This window comes from Charadrius vociferus, unplaced genomic scaffold (genome assembly GCF_000708025.1).
Source record: "Charadrius vociferus isolate BGI_N301 unplaced genomic scaffold, ASM70802v2 scaffold505, whole genome shotgun sequence".
NCBI lineage: Eukaryota > Metazoa > Chordata > Aves > Charadriiformes > Charadriidae > Charadrius > Charadrius vociferus.
Window position 1 is genome coordinate 922,184 of NW_009648645.1, and position 19,800 is coordinate 941,983.

General features: G+C 39.3%; 1 protein-coding gene across 1 annotated transcript; it reads right to left on the reverse strand.

Annotated features, from left to right (window-relative positions):
- Nucleotides 1–7,595: 7,595 nt before the first annotated feature.
- ZFAND5 (zinc finger, AN1-type domain 5) lies at nt 7,596–19,538 on the reverse strand. The gene is made up of 5 exons (XM_009886402.1): nt 19,383–19,538; nt 18,845–18,956; nt 18,325–18,422; nt 8,388–8,513; nt 7,596–8,131 (listed from the first exon to the last, which is right to left on the reverse strand). The coding sequence occupies exons 1-5, from the start codon at nt 19,531–19,533 to the stop codon at nt 7,983–7,985; spliced, it is 636 nt and encodes a 211-aa protein (XP_009884704.1). The 5' UTR covers nt 19,534–19,538; the 3' UTR covers nt 7,596–7,982.
- Nucleotides 19,539–19,800: the final 262 nt, after the last annotated feature.

Below are 19,800 nucleotides of genomic sequence, written 5' to 3' on the forward strand. Positions count from 1 at the left end.
GTAAGAGACTAATTACTAATATCAGCAAAAAATATCACCTTAAATCAAATGTAAACCCATTTCTGCAATCTGCAGGTTGAGAGCTTGTACTCAGCTAACAAGCCTTGAAACCATGATGGCAAATGCCAACCTTTGTGTCACTGCTGCATGCTTGAAGCTACCAGCCAATTCGTCTCGGCACCGACACCGAAACTGCAATTCCTCAGCAGCCCGTGCAAATCCATGTGTGGTGGTCTCACCTCTCTTGCCTGTCCCTCCCTCCTCCTTGCACTAAATCCAGTACTTGGTGAACTCTCCATGAGCTGTTGTGGTGACTGAACTGTCAGCAAAACATCCAAGCCTTTGATCCTACAAGGTTGGTTAGAAGGTGAGCTTCTAGTAGAAATACACAAATACATACAGATATTATCCACCAGAGGAGTCCAGTACAGCAATCAAGGGAACCAGCTCAGTCTCACTCTGAAGACTGTAACCAGACTGAAAGGGATCAAGATTTTTGCAGGGTCATAAACTTACTTTCCCCTCATAAATCCCATGCTACTTAAAATACAACTAAGGAAAATCTACTTTAGCCTAATCCTGTTTAAACCTAGTCTGACCTGGTCTCCCAGAAGCATTATCAAAGTCAAATGGTCCTGTGCACAAACCATTTCACAGGCTCCCTTGGGAACTCAGGGCACGTTCATCATGTGCCCAACTTCTCGCTGACCTACTAAAGTAAACTTCAATCAAATCTACAGTAAAAATGCTGTCCACTCAAGGAAAATCCTCATCAGCAAATGAAGCAGGTTGGGTGGGTTTTAAACAATATAAATATAAATGTACACTATAGTAAAGAGTACATAAACAGGATTGAGGGACAGCGAATTAAATTGTTTTTCTTTTTCTCAGATCTGTACCACGATCTCGGTGATATTACAAGTGAAGATTCGCAGTGGGTCTTCATCTTATCTTGCTATCTCGCAAAATCACCAAGCAGGCAAAAATATTAGAGAGGGACACTGTAGGTCTCTGAAGATGAAAGGTCTGAGCTGTAGGGAGCATTTCTCCACCTACATGTTTGCCATGCAGTAGCTCAGCAAACACCTTGTGCCTCTAACACCTCCCTCACAAGAGAGTACACTGACAAGCTGATAATCACCACCAAAATGCTTTCAGAAAACAAAATACATTAACCACATGTAAAGACTACTGTCAATGAAAGCTGAAAATAAAATCAACCAATAAAGAGAAGTCCAAATACACATCTCTAAATATGCCCTGCTAGCATTTAATGACACCATTCAGACAGTGAATAAAGGGACTGAGATACCTATGGTGGCAGTGGGAAAATGAAGCCGAAAGAAAAGAAATGTTCTGCTATGAGCACAGCCCTGTACTGAATTCCCGCTTCAGTTCTTCTTTATGTCATGTTACCTTAATTTATACTGATTTCATTACTGTACCATCAGAAGAAGGTACAGGAAGAACCTGGAAACACACGAACCAGGAAGAGCAGGTTAAAAGTGACTTACCATCAACAGTGCTCACAGCCCTATCCAAGCAACCTCAAAAACCTAACAAAACCCCCAGGCAAAGCATTTTAAAACTGTTTAATTTTCGCTAACAGCAAACCAAATCATGGTGAGGCTGGCTGGCTGTGGGTGTGGAGGAGAGTAAAACCAATTCAGACGCAGCTGCATTTTAAAGTAGCTTAGCAAGTGAAGCAGTGGGCAGGTAAGGTTTCTTGAGTCAAAGATAGAATCATAGAATGGTTTGGGTTGGAAGCAACCTTAAAGATCACCTAGTTCCACCCCCGCTACCATGGGCAGCGACTCCTTCCCCTCCACCAGGTTGCTCAAAGCCCCATCCAAGCTGGCCTTGAACACCTCCAGGGATGGGGCATCCACAACTTCTCTGGGCAACCTGTTCCAGTGCCTCACCACCCACAGAGTGAAAAATTTCTTCCTCATATCTGCTCTATACTGTCCTTACTTCAGTTTGAAACCATTACCCCTTGTCCTATCACTACATGCCGTGAGTCCAATTAGGTAAGTACATTTGGCTATTATGCAGTCAGTGACTCTAACTCTTTCTTTCGATTTGAACCATTTTTCATGAGCAACATAGCCTTGGTGGTTCATTTAGCAAACACAGCCCTGGTATATCATTAGGGGAGGTTGTCTTACACTGATATTCAGGACGGTCTTAAACAGAGGTAGCCACTTTGTAACTACAGTATATGACATTGCAAACATCAGACTTGTGTTCAGTTGAATCCTTTGAGATACAGAACATTAACTGGAAGAAAAATGAAAAAAGATGAAGGCACTTTATATTTTAAATATAGAATTCCTTGACACACACACACACACAACCCCCTATACATATTTAAAAAATAATACATGCACAACAATGACAAAAGGAAAGAAAACAAAGTAAGAACTTCCTCCATAGTCACAGTAACATATGTGAGAAATGTCATCACCTGTGTACAGATTAAAAATAGCATCACACTGCAATGGTGATTAGCATCTTTAGCATTAGAAGCAACCAGACAGGAGCTCAGAAGGTGGCGGGGGACTCTGGAAATGTCTTCACTTGGCATGGGCCATGGGTGACCTCACTGTGGAACACCTGCAGAGAGGGACGCTTCATGCTACAACCCTCTCAGGTGCCCTTACGGTCAGTTAAGTGCAAGACTTAACCTGCCTTGGGTCAGGACTAATTACACACGCATGCTTGTACTCAGGTGCAAGAGCGGATAAACCTCAGTTTGTGACAACCAGGCTTGTTGCTTCTTGGGAACAAATGCTGTGAGCTGGTTGTAGATACAGGGAGAAAAAAGCTAGGACTACAAGGAGGTTTAGTAAAGGTACAGGTATCTTAGTCAGGGGGCTTGAGCCAAAGTGACATTTCACGTGAGAAACCCAACTTCCAACATTGTTACAATACTGGCCACCCAGAGAAACACACACTGAAATGAAATTGGCATTAAACAAACAATCTGACACCTACATCTTACCATCTAGCACAAAAGGCAAGAGTGAGACACAGCTTCTTCGGGAAGCTATGACTCTAGTAATTTCAATAATCAACACTTTATTTTTTAAAATGGTACAGATTTGTATCTACACAAATAAGCAGTCAAGGCACAGTGTTTTGGGTTGCCATTGTAGGTGTTGATTATTCCATTTGTTTCAGTATTGACATCTTCAACAGTTTCACACCGCTACCTTCATTTCATTTAAATCGCAGGCTGCTGATACTCTGCTATTTTGTACCCCACATGCAAACACTTGCTTCTTCCGCAGAATTAAATTCTTTATAGGACTCAGAAATCTGGTGCTTGGTTCTGTTTTGTTGTGCTGCTGTACCCTTTCAAGCAGAAATAGCTTCTGTATTTTCTCCAGTCTAGGAAAAAAAAACCCAAACAACCAAACAAACCCTAACCCAACCCTGTTTCTTCTTTGGCCATCGCTAAACTGCTACTACCATTGGCAATTTAAAGGCTGAAGCACATTCTGCTGAAGTGTTTACAGTAGATTAAGGGGTAAATCAGGGCTGAAAAATGGCATTTAAAACTCTCTTCTGTTAGATATTGACCTGACTGTGGTGACAACTAATCCTCTTTGCTCATGTTTTCATGTTTCCACAGGTAGTCTCATTATTTTTCCAGGGCAGGTTTCCTAACTGTTCCCCTCAGTTAACTGTTTGGGTTTGTCATTTACTAATTCCAATGGCATCCAGGTACTTTCAGGTGTACTTTGTCTCCTGATTCAAAGCACAGTCCATCAAATGTCCTGGTTGTTTTATTATGAAAAAGATCAAGGGAGTCAGTAACAGGTCATTTGTGAGAAAATGCATTTTCAATGTTTGTCTGGCTGAGAAACCAATAAAACAAACACAAAAATCACACATATATACAGACAGCAAAGTTTGTTTTCTTACTGAATCATTGCTACTTAACACACCTGGACACCTGAAACAAACCAATTTCCTTATTTGCTGCACATTTCCTCCTTCAAGCATAGGCATCAGGTGATACTGTGGAGCTGCTTAGGGGTGTCAAGAAACTGACATGCATTTTGACTCATTATAGACACCAGCCGCCAGTCAAATCCTTATAGAAGCATCCTTTCAGTGACTAAGACTGAAACACGACAAATACAAACAAGTGTCGTCTAAGACATGCCCTTACACTTGTGAATAATGACAAACCAGAACACGTCGCAGAGTAACCAATTATCAGAAGCATGATTTCAAAGGGCACATTACCAGGAAGATAGTCAGGGCTTCTCAACCCCATGGGATCCTTATGCACCACGACCAAACAAGGCATCTGGCAGCTCACGAGCCCTACAGCAGCAGGTTGGGAACACCCCAGGAAGCTCATCGTTATACTCCAAATTTCAGGTTTAACAGTAACAGCTGTCAGTAAGTTTCCACAGAATCCTGTGGAACATAGTATTGCACAGTCATTAACACTAGCTAGGCAAGTCTTTCACAGATTGAAGATGACCAAACAGTTTTTCGTCACCTAGCTGCTTTTATTTACTCATTTGTTTGTATGCTACTTTTTGTTCCCTAACTAAAAAAAAGTCATCTGGTAAACTTGTTTGGGACAGAGGAAGACTCTTCCCAGAATGATGTGTTTATGTATAAGTTAAGAACATGTCAGCCTAACAGCCAAATGTTAAATGAGGATCAGTGTCATGTGAAGCATTCATGTTTCTTTCTTGGAAGAAGGGTCTACTATTCATAGCTGCTTGTCACTTTAAACTGAAATGACAGCAGCTTTATGAATGGCTTGTGTTTAGGTATTATAGAAGAGGGTCTCTTTCTCTCAAAGCATTTTAATACCACTGTATTAAAACCAACGGGGACTGGTGGTGCTGTGGGAGTTCACCATTTATTTTAGGAATATATACCAGTCTCCCAGTCCGGCGGCAAGGTGTGGGATGTGAAAGAGTCTGCAGCTACATTCTTATGCTCTGCCAAGGAAGGCGACACAGCGTGGGCACCAAACTTGAAATACTCCACACACACATATACTTTGTCAATACCTGCTCTTTTTGAACCACTTTCCCCTTCTTTGAGTGTTTAGTGAGCCTCAACAGAATTAGAGCTCCTAAACGACTATAGACACTATATATAAATTATTAAAAGAAAAAAGCTTAGGGGAGCTTGCATGTTTCTTTTGAGTACAGGCTCATACCCCACTTTTGGGCAATTTACATACGATAGGTTATGATTTTACAGGACGAGGGATTTTTCATTCCATACTTTCCTCCACAGATCTACTGAGATCAATTATTTCAACAAGTCTTCCCAAGTACAGCCTTTTTTCAGAAGAAAAAGCAGTGAGATCGAGATCATCATAATCATTAACTACCAATATCAGTAGCTTTACCTCACCTAAAACACTCTAGCCATGACAGTGTTGAAAACAGACAATTCTCAAATATCCAGTTACAGAGCATTCTCAGGTTCAAAAGAAAAGAAGAAAAAAAAAGTTTGGGGTTGTTTTCTTTACAGTGGAGTAGCCGATTTCATTTTAATACAAAAGGCAGAAAAATGATAATTTGGGTGCTCTAAAGCAGTTCCATGATTAAGTCATAAAATTCATCCTGGAAAATGAAGTCCCAGAGCATGCCTGTATTCCCTTATTGGAGGTACACGCAGCGGCTGCAGCAGTAACTCATCACATGAGTATCAGCTAACTGGTGGGATGCACATTATCCATTTTCTGATATAAGCAATTTTTATGCATTATCCAGCAGTGAAGATGTCTTCCTCCAAGGCAACATGTGCTTTGTGCTCTGTCCTTCTCCTTCTCACTGGGAAGGACGAATATGGCATATTTAACGTCTGTACTTGGAGACTGACCCTGACAATAACTCTGCCCAGGTCTGCTGGTGAAGATGCAGACAGAATGGCGTAGTCACTCTGTACTGGCTCTATTATAACAGATCCACTGGAAATTAAGCTTTGTAAGTGAAAGAAGAAAACCTTTGAAGTTCATTGCTAATGCTTTCTTTTGCTCTCGTTAAGCACATCACTGGTTGCTGGCATTTTTGTTGGGCCATCAAGTAGTTATCTGTATTCCAGCCGCTCATGCAAGTTATCTTAAAAGAAGTCGGTATATCCAAATAAGAAATAAGGACACAGGCAGGCTTAAGCACAAAGATGACATCTCTAAGAACTTCGCACTAGCTTTGCACGTGAACCTCTACAGGGTCACCTTCTGATTACAGCAATAACTAAACCCAATGAGCTATCACAAAAGGAAGTATTTCCTTCTGTACATGATTTTTATTATTTACATAATACAATATAGCATAGATGCAGGGTAGCATGATTATGTGCAATACATAAATATGAACTATCTGTACATGTTTGCATATCTAGTAACTCAGAAAAACAAAGTTAGAAGCAAAAACCTGATGCTTTTAATAGTGAAGTAAAAACTAAGACTGAACACTGCAATAAAAATCAGAAGTATCGCCTTGTGTACATACGTAACTATTTACAGATGAGAACAGGCATTGTCACAACACTAGTCTAAACTGTACTTGTTTATATAAAAAACACAAGTTTCATACGTCACAAAAAACCTTCCATTATAACACAGAAGTGATATTACCAGACAAGCATCAGTGAAGTATACTGCCTTTTCTAGAGTTGTTATTGTACAATGCTGTAGATAATGCAGCCCATGCAATACACCCAAGAACACTACAGTCCTACACCCAAGTACAATTAAAAATGATAAAGCAGCCCTCCAAGAGTGGTTCCAGCTACCACTTAAGTCTACAGCAGCCAAGTTGGGTACGGTTTTCCATGCAGAACGGGTGCAACTGTTACATTTAAAACTAGAAAAAATTAACTCCTAATATTCTTTTGAACTCAGAACACACAGAACATAAGTAGTATATGAATAACAAACTGCTCTAATACTTCAGCAACTTGCTCAGACACGTGTTGCTTGATAGAGCTGCTATGGTATGTCTAAAAACATATGTAACTTTTTTTTTTTGTAAACCAATCTTACAATATTGTGCTACACGACATTTTAGCTATGCAAGGAAAAGCAGACAACTCTGTTGCAGGCCAGTTCATAAATTCCTAGCAGGACATTACCTTTGGGAACCTATATTACAGAATCACAGGATGGTCAGGGTTGGAAGGGAACTCTGGAGATCATCTAGGCCAACCCCCCCTGCCAAAGCAGGGTCACCTACAGCAGGCCGGACAGGACTGCATCCAGGCAGGTTTTGAGTATCTCCAGAGAAGGAGACTCCACAACCTTTCTGGGCAGCCTGTTCCAGGGCTCTGTCACCCTCGAAGTAAAGAAGTTTTTCCTCATTTTCATGATTCTAAAGTTAACATAATCTTTTCCCACATAGTTTTCTTATACATATCTGATTTTTCTTCATTTTTCTCAGTGCAACTGGTAAGTGACTTACTTAAATATGGCACCAACATTCATCTTACTGAGACAGTGGACCCCTCTACATAGCTTACATTCTGCTGGAAAACAATGGAGTGTGAAAACTAAAATCAGAATGAGATTTTAAATGACAGAAGTAGACTGCCATCCTTTTTGATGTATCCTTCTCCAAAACAGGCACATAACACTAGCCAAAGATTATATACCTCAAACACATCTCAAAAGGCAAATCTGCTGCAAACATGCAGATAGCATACATCCGTTTGGCACATGTGAACTAGAGAGTCCGTCCTCTGTGCACGTGTATTCTTATGCAGGTTTCTGATCATCCAATTATATTCTGGGGAGGGCATACATATTTTCAAGGGCTGTATCTATCCAATTCTGCCTGTAACAAACACCCAAACATTCTGAAATACCATTAAGACAGACAAGACTAAAAGTAAAACTTCGGAGAACAAAGGAAAATGGCCGTGCACCTGCTCTTTCGTGTTTTCCTAGGATATATTAAAAACCAAAAGTCAGTCAGTCTGTTCACAAGCAGGGTTATTTATATTCTCTGGATTTTTTCAGCCACCACTACTGGATTCTCTTTCCTGATTTTTGCTGCAGCTTCTGCTTTGTAATCATACGGGCAGTTATGCTTGTCAGAGTAACGGTGAAGTCCACAAAATAAGTTTCCACATCGGCAGTCAAATCCTGTACATAGAAAAAGAAGCAACATTACTAGGAAGCTTCATATTTAATTAAGTTGAAAATTAAGGGCTTAGTCACTACAAAGGGGGTACGCTTGCCTACTCTGACATACAGTAAGAAAAATGAACAGCTGTACTAAGTTTTCTGGATTCTGAAGAAGCAAGTAAGTTTAATGGTACAGACATTTCATCAAGTTTAACTTAGCAAGAGGCAACTACTCATACAGATCTGTTCAAAATTTGACAAAGTGTTCTCATACCTGTAAGGCCAACTTTCTTTCTGCACATGAAACATCTGTTCTTCTTTGGTTTGGGCAGTTCAGGGGCTCTCTCTTCATTCTGCGAAGTACTAGGCTGAGAAACTGATGGGCTTGGTTGAGTAACAACTGTTAAAGCAAGCAAACGAAATAAAGGTTAAATTTCCTTTTCTTGACTTCACTAGCTCTTCAGTAGCATGCATGTACTCCTTAAGGATTATTTCCCCCTATTAAGATCTTGATATTTCTTGTCTGAAGTACTACATCGACTATTCTACGAAAATGTAAATCAGGAATAGGGATTTTTAGGTACTTTTATTATTCCTTTCTGGCTTTACACAAGGCAATCAGATTTTCCCCACATTCCACCAGCTAGAAAATACAAGGCACTTATTTGTCACACCTATACAGGTGTATACAAGTATGAAGGGCTTGGAAAGCACTCCAGAAGTTCCATGTACACATTTAATATTTAAAAAAAAACAACATATGATCAAGTAACATTTAATCTAAGATAATAAAAATACTGTCATGGCTAAAGTTGCAGAACGGAGAGGATACCTGTAGAGAATACAACTAATAGGAACATATTTTAGAAACAAATGAAGTTCAGTAACATGTTACTATCATAGTACTAGGTTACTCTTCTGCCACTACACTTGTGAAGTCAGGTGCCTAAAACAGTTCACCAAGACAGCAGCTAGCAAGGCACCGATTCTGTGACAGATCTAGAACACAGCTACAAAACACACACAGTTTTAAAGAGCCCTCACATTTTTGACACTTTCCGTAATTTAATTACCAAAGTGCAGATTTACATTGAGTATCTGTATTTTTTTACTGTATTCAGCTTCGGTGTTCAAGCAGATATAGTCAAAATGAGTAATTTTTCAACTGCCTCTGTCATGAACACTTTCAGACAAACTTCAGTCACATTTAAGTTCTCTGAAGGATAAAAATTTTGTCCTTTTGTGAACTTTCGTGAATCTCTCATTTTGTTTAAAAAAGTATTTTTTCAATCAGTCAAACAAACTTCAGTGTTTTTTTAAAATATCCTCTTGATTTCTAAACTGTAACCAAGGAAAGCTGAGATGCATGTTTGCACACAACTTTAACACCTGCTCCTGGTACAGTCTTCCTGAGCACTCCCAGGGTATGATAACATCTATTGTTGTAAAATAGAGCTAACTACAAAATGCATTCCAGAATAACCAGACTATATAAGCTTTAAGAACTTACTTGTAATGAACTTTATACACACAAATAGTATTTGTTAGTTTAGATTCTTTTGGATCACTAAGTATTGTATCCTGTGAAAAGTGCATTTTCTCCAGACATGAAGAAACAGTTATGTTGACGGTTTTTCTCTTTACTCTTCATACTTGTTTTTTGAAACTACGTTTGTATTACCATGTTTATAGGTATTCTAAAAACCACCTCACTATTACCACTAACACCTAGAAAGCCTCACAATTCACTGTACAACAACACAGCCCCAGTCAGGGTTTCCTAATCTAAACAAGATTTAAAAGTTACATGCTCTCAGAGGTAACGAGGAGCCTTCAGTTCTCATTACCAAAAAAATTCATGCAGTAAAGCAATGGTTCCTAGAATTTTCTTAGACCTTACTTATACATAGTCCTAATGGACAACGAAGGCCATTTACTACCTTTACTTTCCATCCCCTTACATAGATCTTTTTCTAAAGTATTTGCAAAGTTCAGTGATATTTTGCCCAGTCTGAAGGATAAAAATAAATATTACAGCACTAGCACTACAGTCGCTACTGCTATTGGTACTTTTGGGGAGTAATTTCTGCTGCTGCTTTTGTTTTTTGGTGTTGTTTTTTTTTTTTTTTTAGAAAATAATTTCTTTGCCTTGATGATTAACATTTTCTAGATGAACAGATACTACCTTCTGAACTTATCTTTAAATCCTAAGGAAAGCAGTGTTCAATATCAGTTAATCTGAGAGCCTGTGATACAAAAACATGTTAAAAACCAGTATTATCACAAACACTGTAAACTTGTTGGATACTATGCACCTTGCATTACAGCCATCAGCTATGCCTTAAAAAAACAATGACCAAACAACTCCCTAAAAGTATGGTCAAACTCCTTTTAAATGTGTTATATTGCTAATTTGTTTAAACATTAAATGCTAATCATATGGCATGGCAGATGAGAAAAATGAAACAGAAATGCTCACACACTTTGCAACTTGGTGTACAGCTAGCCAGGGGGAAGCTTCATCTGCATCAGAACCAACTTATAAATATGAGCCCTGGGAGCACGCACGGTCCCAGGAAGCAAAAATGGAAACAGGAACTTCCCAGGAATCACCAAGGCAAAGAGATAGCCTGGCGGATCAATCTATCACAAAATAAAGACACTGAGAACAAATGCAGCTAAGGGAAAGTGTTACCAACTACTACAAGTATACTTCCTCCTTTGCATAAAGAAACTGTGACAACTGGCAGCTCAGGAACTGGAAAGTGATGAAAGTGATCCTAAGAAACTGCAGAAGCACATTTCCTGAAAGGGCTGCTGAACAGGATCCTTCCCCCACAACCAAAACATGTTCCAAGACAGAAAAGCAGTACACAATGTTCAGTAATGGGAACTAAAAGGTCCCAAGACAAGACAGGACATAGGCCCCTAAATCCAAATTAAAATGTTAAATTTTTTACTCTCCATGAATAAAGGATTCTCCCATTCTCTTACGCCAGCAGAGTTAAGTCTGATGATGAGTTTTTATCATGTTAAACCTTCATACATGTCATTCAGAGCAATGGCTAGGACAGAGGCAAAGCTGCCTATCCTGGCCGTTACTCCAAGCTCAGAACAAAAGTCCTTTTTCATCTACTTGTGGCTCAGATGAAAAATACTATAAATTATAGTTGTTCTGCCATGACATCAGGAGCAAATATAAATTAATCAGATACTATCCTGACAATTGCTTGTCACAAAAGGCTTCCTTTAGCACAGAAGCCAAATCCAACCAGACAAGTAGAATATATTAAATTCATTTTATGCCAGAAATCACTGTGTTAATCATCAGCCAAAGTGCTCTAAATGATTGCTGTATGATTCCCATGGAATGAGTAACTGAACAAATGCTGAAAGTTGGAAAATAGTGGTTACTGGTACCTGTAGACCGGCTTTCTCTGTGACAAATGCTCAGATGAAGCAAATCCCTCACCACTAAACCAGCTTTTATCACTTTAACAGGCTTTCTGTTGGCATCACCTTGGTCGCTTCCCTTCCCAACTTTTGGCTCAAGAGGTTACCAGATGAGGTTTACTTCACTTGAATTTTAACAGACCAGTTCTTCTATTACAAGGCCAAAAAACTTAGGAGCAACAGATTTTCTTTCAGAATTGGGCAAGACTTTATTAACAATTATTTTGGTCTGAAATTATTATCTGTAGGCACTGTAAGTAAGATACATTACCATCATACACAAGGAAGACTATCACTGATCTGCTAGGATAATAAAGACTGACATAATCCTATTACTGGAGAGGTGCCTGAAAAAACCCACACAAGTACAGACATTGCATCATGAATTTGGGAAAACTTCCTTCACGCGTAGTCTGAGGATAAGACGCATCTTTACAAAAGGCATGTCGGAACAACAAGGCCACTGATGAGGAGCTAGCCACATGCCATAGCATGACAGCTACTCAACTTATACGCAGAAAAGGTCCTACAAACTAGAGAATAAAGCTTTTCTCAGACCCTGAAGTATTACGCCACAGTGACTATGTGGGACTGCCACTCAAATTAAAAACCACTCTAAGAACAGGATTTTCAAAACTGCCAGTTTTCCTTATATAAACCAGTATGGCTGCTGCAGAACAGCGTGCCTACTATAGGTATTTTCCCACTGAGATTTGACACTGGAAAGGAACAAATCCAATCTTTCAGTTGAACAAAACCTGATGAAAATAAAGCAATGTTACTTTTCAAACATCTCCATATCAAAAGTGACCAGAAAGGGCTACAAAAGTAACACCAAGAAGATTTTAGAAGCTTCTCTGACTACACAAAGATCAACCAAAACGAGATCCCAACAGCCTAAACTGCATGACTTTCACAGTACTAGTAACTGGTAAGCATACCAGTGGAGCAAAGCCTTGAAAGCATAAAAAAACCCCACCCTGATTAAAGCATTCTCTGACTTGATGATGCTAACCCTCAACTCCGGAAGCACTGGAAAAATTGAAACAAGAGAGAACAACGGTAAAGTCAAAAGTCATCAGAAAGATATAAGACTCCAGTTCGGCAGTACTGGAGCAGAAGGATTGTACTAGAGATTGGTCAATCCTTACATTGCATTGCATATTAACACAACGGACTTGTATATAAAGTTTTAGTCTGAAAAGATGGACAGTGCTTGTTATGGTTTTATCAAGCTTCCAGAGCACGCATGCTTTATTCTTCAGGAACTACAATTGCTATGCCAACCCAGGTGCCCATGATGAAAGGCCACAATGTTTAATTTCACACGAAAGAAAAAGAATAGAAATGTTCTGCAGCATGCACCTCATCTCTCACATGCCCAACTCTAAAAGGTGTATTGAATATGTTTACTGTTATATGAGTACAATGTAAAGATATCTCAGTTTCAGTATCACACAGAAACACGATTTAATTTGGTCACCATGAAGACTTGATGTCTGTGGTATACGGCTGTTAAAATAAAATAATAGTAGCATCCCATCACCAACAAGCACAGGACCAACACTGTTAAAGGAGAAGCCACTGCCTGCCCGAGCATTCACACACCATTCAAAGAGTCGCACACACACCACTGAAATCTTTCACCGCTCGGACCAGGGTCCCTTCACAGCAGGCAACCCTGCTGAGCCGGCGGGTGCTTCTTCCGACTCCTCACCCACACGCACACACAGGTGTAATCCCTTGTTCTTCAGTGTTGACCCAAGGTTTTCCCCACAGCAGAGTCTCAGGCATCAGATTTTGTAAAAATAAGTAATTTAATTTAAAAGTACAACAGCAAGGTCAGCCTGGGCTGCGTGCCTCCGAATACAGAGGGGCCTCAAACAAAGGAATCCCTGGGCAATTAGACCCTTGCGATCTATACAGCCGCCCGTCACGTGCTGGTCATGTGCCTTTTAGCCCAATAGTGATTTTTGGTCTGGGGTCTTCTAACACCTTATTGGATTTTTCCTGTGTCCAGGCTAGCAGGCTGTTGACTGCTCTTATCTTGTTGATTTGCAGTCTCTGCTGAGGTTGTAGTCTCCTTATCTTCTGCCTTACACTTCTTGTGTGCTCGCTGGCAGAACGTGGCGAACTGAAAAGTCCCAGACTTGGGGAAATCACTACCAAAACATCAGCACGTTGTGGATATTTTCCTCACACTAAAAAACTAAACAGAGCACTGTACCAGCTGCTAGGAAAATTACTAAGAAAATTAAGTCTATTGTGGCCTAAAGGCTTCAGTAAATCTAGCTACTCGTGTTAAGTAATACTAAGCAAACAGCATAAATCACACCATACTATAACCCTAAGTAATTTGTTCCAATTAAAACTTAGTAAAGCTAAACAACTCATATCTCTCAACAACAGCTGCGTCCCCAGTCTTATTTTCTAAGGCAGACAGCTTCAGGGTTTAGAAGACATTACTAGTCCCATTTCAGAATTGTTTCAATTAGGGGCACCTACCTACTGAAGCCACAGCAGACATGGGAAACATGAAGACAAGCGAATTATTTTCAACACAAGTCAGAGTTGTTACATCAGACAATTTTACCAACAGCCACAAAGGAACTGTCTACAGATAGCAACATGGTTAAAATACTATAGCCGTGTGCAAAAACAAATCAGAATTAACAAGGCACTCATTACAAGGTCTAAGGAATACCATGAAGTTACCGTCTTGAGCTTACCATGCCTCACAAGCTACCCGTCTACTCAGCATCTTTCTCATAATATTACCTGCAACACACTGTACACATCACAGATAAAACTCACTGGTTCTATCTACAATATAAGTGAGGATATCCCGTAACAGCATTACAACCTGAACACAGGACAGCTGTAAAATAACTTTTAACCATACTGGCTTGGTAAAAAGCCAAGACACAAGTAAGCCAACCACCATTGCCTGCTGTCTTCTGAAGCTGCTTAATTCAAGAACAGAAAGGGCAAGCTACAACATGGATGGAATTATACATGAAGTTAACTGTATTTGGGTATTTTTTTTTAATATGTAATTTACACAAGACCATAATCAGTTCAATTTCTGGCTAACTTTCTTTATAAACTGTGCTGCTTTACAGCTGTGGCTGCACAAAATGATAGCTAATCACACTATCCTTAAAACACATATATTACTGGGATTAAAAACAAAACAAAACAAACAAACAAACAAACCAAAAACCCCAAAACCCACCAAGCCTCTGATACACATGCTGATACTAACTATGGCTGAAACACTGACAGACCTGACTGGAGGCTCATCATTCAGTAAGGTAATGACCTATAAAAGCGCAACAAAATACTAAAAATATGCTGTAACTTGAAACAATATTATTGTTTAAACATACTTGTTTTCAAAACAGTTTGTTTTTAGTGGTTACTATGTAATGCAATTCTCTTTCTTGTAAAGATCTTTTATTTCCATTTGAATACCTGCTAAAAAAAAACCCCACCTTTCTTACAGAAGGGCTCCACTATGCCTTACCAGCTTGGTAGATAGATCGCTCTGATAGCGTAACACAAGGAAAGGAAAGGAGTTTGCTAGGTTTCGCATTTAATTCCTGCAAGTCAGCACAGCAAAACAAGCAACTATGAATCATAATTCTAGAATGCTTTGGGTATATGACTTCAGTCATATAATAATTTTGGACAAGACTGCAGTAGAATTCAATCATTAAAAAGAAAAACAAAAGCTTATCAAAATCCTATAAAAAGTATTTTGTAAGTAGTGCCCACTTATGAATTTGAGTTTGGACATAAAGGCCTTCAGATTTCTCTGATTTATGAGCAGTACAGACACAACTGCACTGAATGTATGTCACTGTCCAATTATAAATTGCAACAAATAAGTAAGCTGAACTAAGAAATTACAAGTTACAAGAAAACATAGCACATTAGACATGTGAATTGCAATCAGCTACGTTGGTTACTTGATTTGTTCTGAATGAGAATACAGGTTGGAACCTCAACCTGTGTGAAGGAAAAAAAACCAACCCAAACATAAAAAAAAATACTAAGAAAAATAAGCCTGTTAAGCCTCATTGTTTCATTGTTCTCAACTTCACCACCTTCAAGACAGTTGCTTCAATTCCAACAGCAAACAAGTATAATTTTATGCTACAGACAGCTAGAAAAAAAAAAGAATCAGTTGACCAGACGTAATTCTATTTTTAACTTTCTGGCTTGTAAGGGAAACATCCAAAATTTCATTTGCTAATGAAAATCTGGCAGAAGAGAATGTGACTTCATACTGTTGAAGACACTAAAAGGAGAACAAGCTACTTTGCTTGAAGGCTGTATTGTTTGTTCATAACCATCTGATAGATGGCTATGAAATTCAGTTGCTAGGGTCAGACTCTGCTTACAAACAGACTGTGTTTTCATTAGCAACTCCATGACTATGGCATTATGTTAGAGATTTACATCTCATAGAAAGGATTGGCTTTGTTGTTATGAAGCGATGTGAATTATTACACAGAATCACAGGATGGTCAGGGTTGGAAGGGACCTCTGGAGATCATCTAGTCCAACCCCCCTGCCAGAGCAGGGTCACCTACAGCAGGTTGCATAGGATGGCGTCCAGGCGGGTTTTGAATGTCTCCAGAGTGGGAGACTCCACAGCCTCTCTGGGCAGCCTGTGCCAGAGCTGTGCCACCCTCAAAGTAAAGGAGTTCCTCCTCATGTTTAGATGGAACTTTCTATGTTCAAGTTTGTGCCCATTACCTCTTGTTCTATCACTGGGCACCACTGAAAAAAGACTGTTCCCACTTGCCTGGCACCCTCCCTTTAAGTATTTGTAAGTATTGATAAGATCCCCCCTCAGTCGTCTTCTCTCCAGACTAAAAAGACCCAAGTGCCTCAGCCTTTCCTTGTAAGATAGATGCTCCAGTTCCCTAATCATCTTTGTAGCCCTCACCATCGTTTCCATTCCTCCTTGAGAGGACAGACAAACACATATTGGATGCTGCTGGAAAAAAGAAAAGGAGGTAAAATGCAACTAGTCCAGACACGACAGGGATTTTTATAAAATGTCTAGGCCAGCTTCTCTTGTCTCCATGACAGAGATCAATTAACCACTGAATACAGCCAACACTTTGTGTATTTCAGATGTCCAACAAACCCTAAAAATAGTATGTAAGGACACTCTCCTATGCTGTCTACAATCTGTGCCAAACTGTAGTATTTAAAAGGGAACCTGGGCACTAAAGCAGCTGAGGCTGTCTCACAAATGTACAGGTATGTACTCAGGAAGGCAGTTTTGTTCCACAAGTTTTATCCAAACACATTTAAGCTCTCTAGCAGTTTTCCAGTGATCTCTACAGAAGCTTGTGACAACTTTTACTGGTTTCAACCTGCGAGATTATTTACAACAATACGTAAGTATCTTGAGCTACTTTTGGACTTTTTCCTCTATTCTAATCAATAGAGTGGTGTGTGACACTACCTATCATACAATTGACCCACGCTACTACCTGTTTTTCTGGTACTATGTCAACAGTAACTGAAGATCATCCTTTACACCCAGCAAAATGACAAATTCCTACTAGCAGTTCTAACAAGAGTAAACTCACCTATTACTTCAGCACTGCTATCATTTTATGTATTCATCTTTCCTGCTTGCCACATTTCAGGCAGGAATTCATAACAAGGCAAGATAGGTTCATAAATATTGTAGCAAAGTCTAAATTATTTCTCAGTTACATACAGAAAGCCTCTCCAGATGACATCAGTTACATGAAGTTAATATATGCAAAAATCTCCTCTCAGTCTATACATAATAAAAACCCCAATATATTGTATAACTGTACTTTAGCTCCTGTGATAGAATCTTGACTTAGCACGACTTATTGCAAATAGCAAAATCCTCTGTACAAATACCGAGCAATTAAATACCAGGTGTTAGAGCAGTCTTTGCTGGCAAAGATATCTAGATAAAAATCACTTTTATACAGTGCTGAGTAGCATCTTCTGCAATTTTGATCTCACTGACTTCAAAAATGAAAAAATGAATTTTATCTTCAGCTTAAGTGAACAGACTTCCTACTAAACATCAGCTTTTAATATTTTAAGGCTGTTTCAGAACTGTTAAATTACATTTAGAAAGTGTGGAAATGCGTAGGTGCGGAACAAGTATATTAAGATATCCGTTTGAACAAATTGATATGCATTCAATCACTCACTAGTTCTAGGTAAAGCTGCCCCTCCCTGCATTCCTCCAAGAAATAGTTTACTACTACAGCTACAACCCCCCAGTACAAGAATAAAACTTTTAAATTGGCGATTCACACCCAGCAATTAAGGCTGCAAGTATCCTACTTCCACCGAAGATGCTTTGTTTATATCTACTGATTACTCAGTTAGTTCAAGAACCCTGAACAGCTTTTGTTAGTATTTTTAAACAAGGTATTCCCTTCCCCCACACTCTGTGGAATGGAGTTTATTAAGAACCCCATTCTCCAAATGCAACAAGCCATTTTCCCTCATGGGTGTCAATTTTTTTTTTTTTTACCAAAATTGAATACGCATCTTAAAACTGTATTGTGGCACTGGTTCCTTTTTATTGATTCTGATGAGAGTACTCAAAAAGCACCCTTAACAATCATCTCAACTGTTCCTCAAGACCATCACCACAACAGGAGATGCCTACTTAGAAAGTAAACAAACTGTCAGCTTCCATCAAGTCACCAGTTGTACCCAATGTTACTCCGCCAACATACCTGGCTCAGTCTCCGTTTTCGGTGTTACTTTTTCCTCTCTTGAAATGCTCATTTCTGTCATTTGCTGCGTTACAGGCAAAGAGGCAACAGGCACATTTCTGTTTAAGTACAGTGAAACACACAATTTATGTTAGTTTTGTATTCGTAATAAAAGCTTAAAGTGTCCAGACCCATCAATAAACTACCTGTTCAATCACTACTGATACACATTCCTGACCTCTGCTTCTATCATCTTCAAAACACATTTTTTTTTTACTCTAGTTTAGTTTCCCTGACAAAAAAGGCAAACCTGTAGCAAATATTTCTCCAGATAAATCAAAAACGTCATTCTGAATGTAAGAGTCCAACACCAAATATTTTAACCAGTTTTCAGTTACACGTATTCACAAAGCACTGTCAGGTCGACTGTCCCCTTTTCCTATGCAGAAACTCACTGCAATAGGGCAGGATTGCAGCAGGCCTTCAAACTTGCTGCATGCTTGTAGCTCATTCAAACCTCAAAGGAATACCTTCATCTTACCTTGATTTTTCAGATGTGCTGCCAGCAGCACCTTCACAGTTGTTTAAGCTAGTGTCTGCTCTCTGTACAGATGCAGAGTCTGAGGTAGGGCTGTTTGAACCACTGGCTGTTCCTATGTAACAAGAATTTGACAAGTTAGTTATGAACAAATTGTAGAATGTATCTTAGTCAAATAGTCTCATATACAGCTATTGACTGCCTGCATACAATCTTCACTGCTACTGCATATTACTTCCTACTTAAAGACAGGCTATACTGTTAACCAAGTACAGAGATTGTATAAGAATATGCTAACAGAGGAGGCTAAGTGGGAAACCAAGTTATGGCTGAATGCCAAGCAGACCAGACCACATTACACAAAAATGTATTTTTATCTTTACTGTGATTTAAAGTAGCAGCCTTTTTAATATTCATTGTTTCAGTGCACAGCTTTCAGAAGTTCTCCTGAAAAATCTTCTGGGAATCCTTGTCATCTTCTATATATTTTATTTTAAAGGAAGTTAAAAAAAAAAAACAACAAACAACCACACACCCTTACCCATTGGGCTGATTCTACCACTATTCTGCTGTCGCTGAAGATGCTCTTTGTAGCAAACAGAACACATCCCATTTGTCCTAGGATTTCCATAAAATCCACATCCTGTACTACACAGCATGGGCCCTGGGGTCTGGTTTGTCTCCTGAGTCATCTCGATGCTGTAAATAAAACCAAGAACTGCATTAGGAGCTGGCATGTCACCAAAATCAATTACAGGGTTATAGAATTAAAGCATGTCTGCTTACCCTACCCCCCAAAAATGATATCAGCATTCTTAAAGAGGGTTATATGGATGTTAATATACCATTCAATACTGCAATTGTATTGCTAAGTAACATCATTATGAACCTTTAGGAGAAGAAGTGTCATCATACATATACTGAGAAGTAATGTACTTGTTGGGCACTGAGCTAGTTGT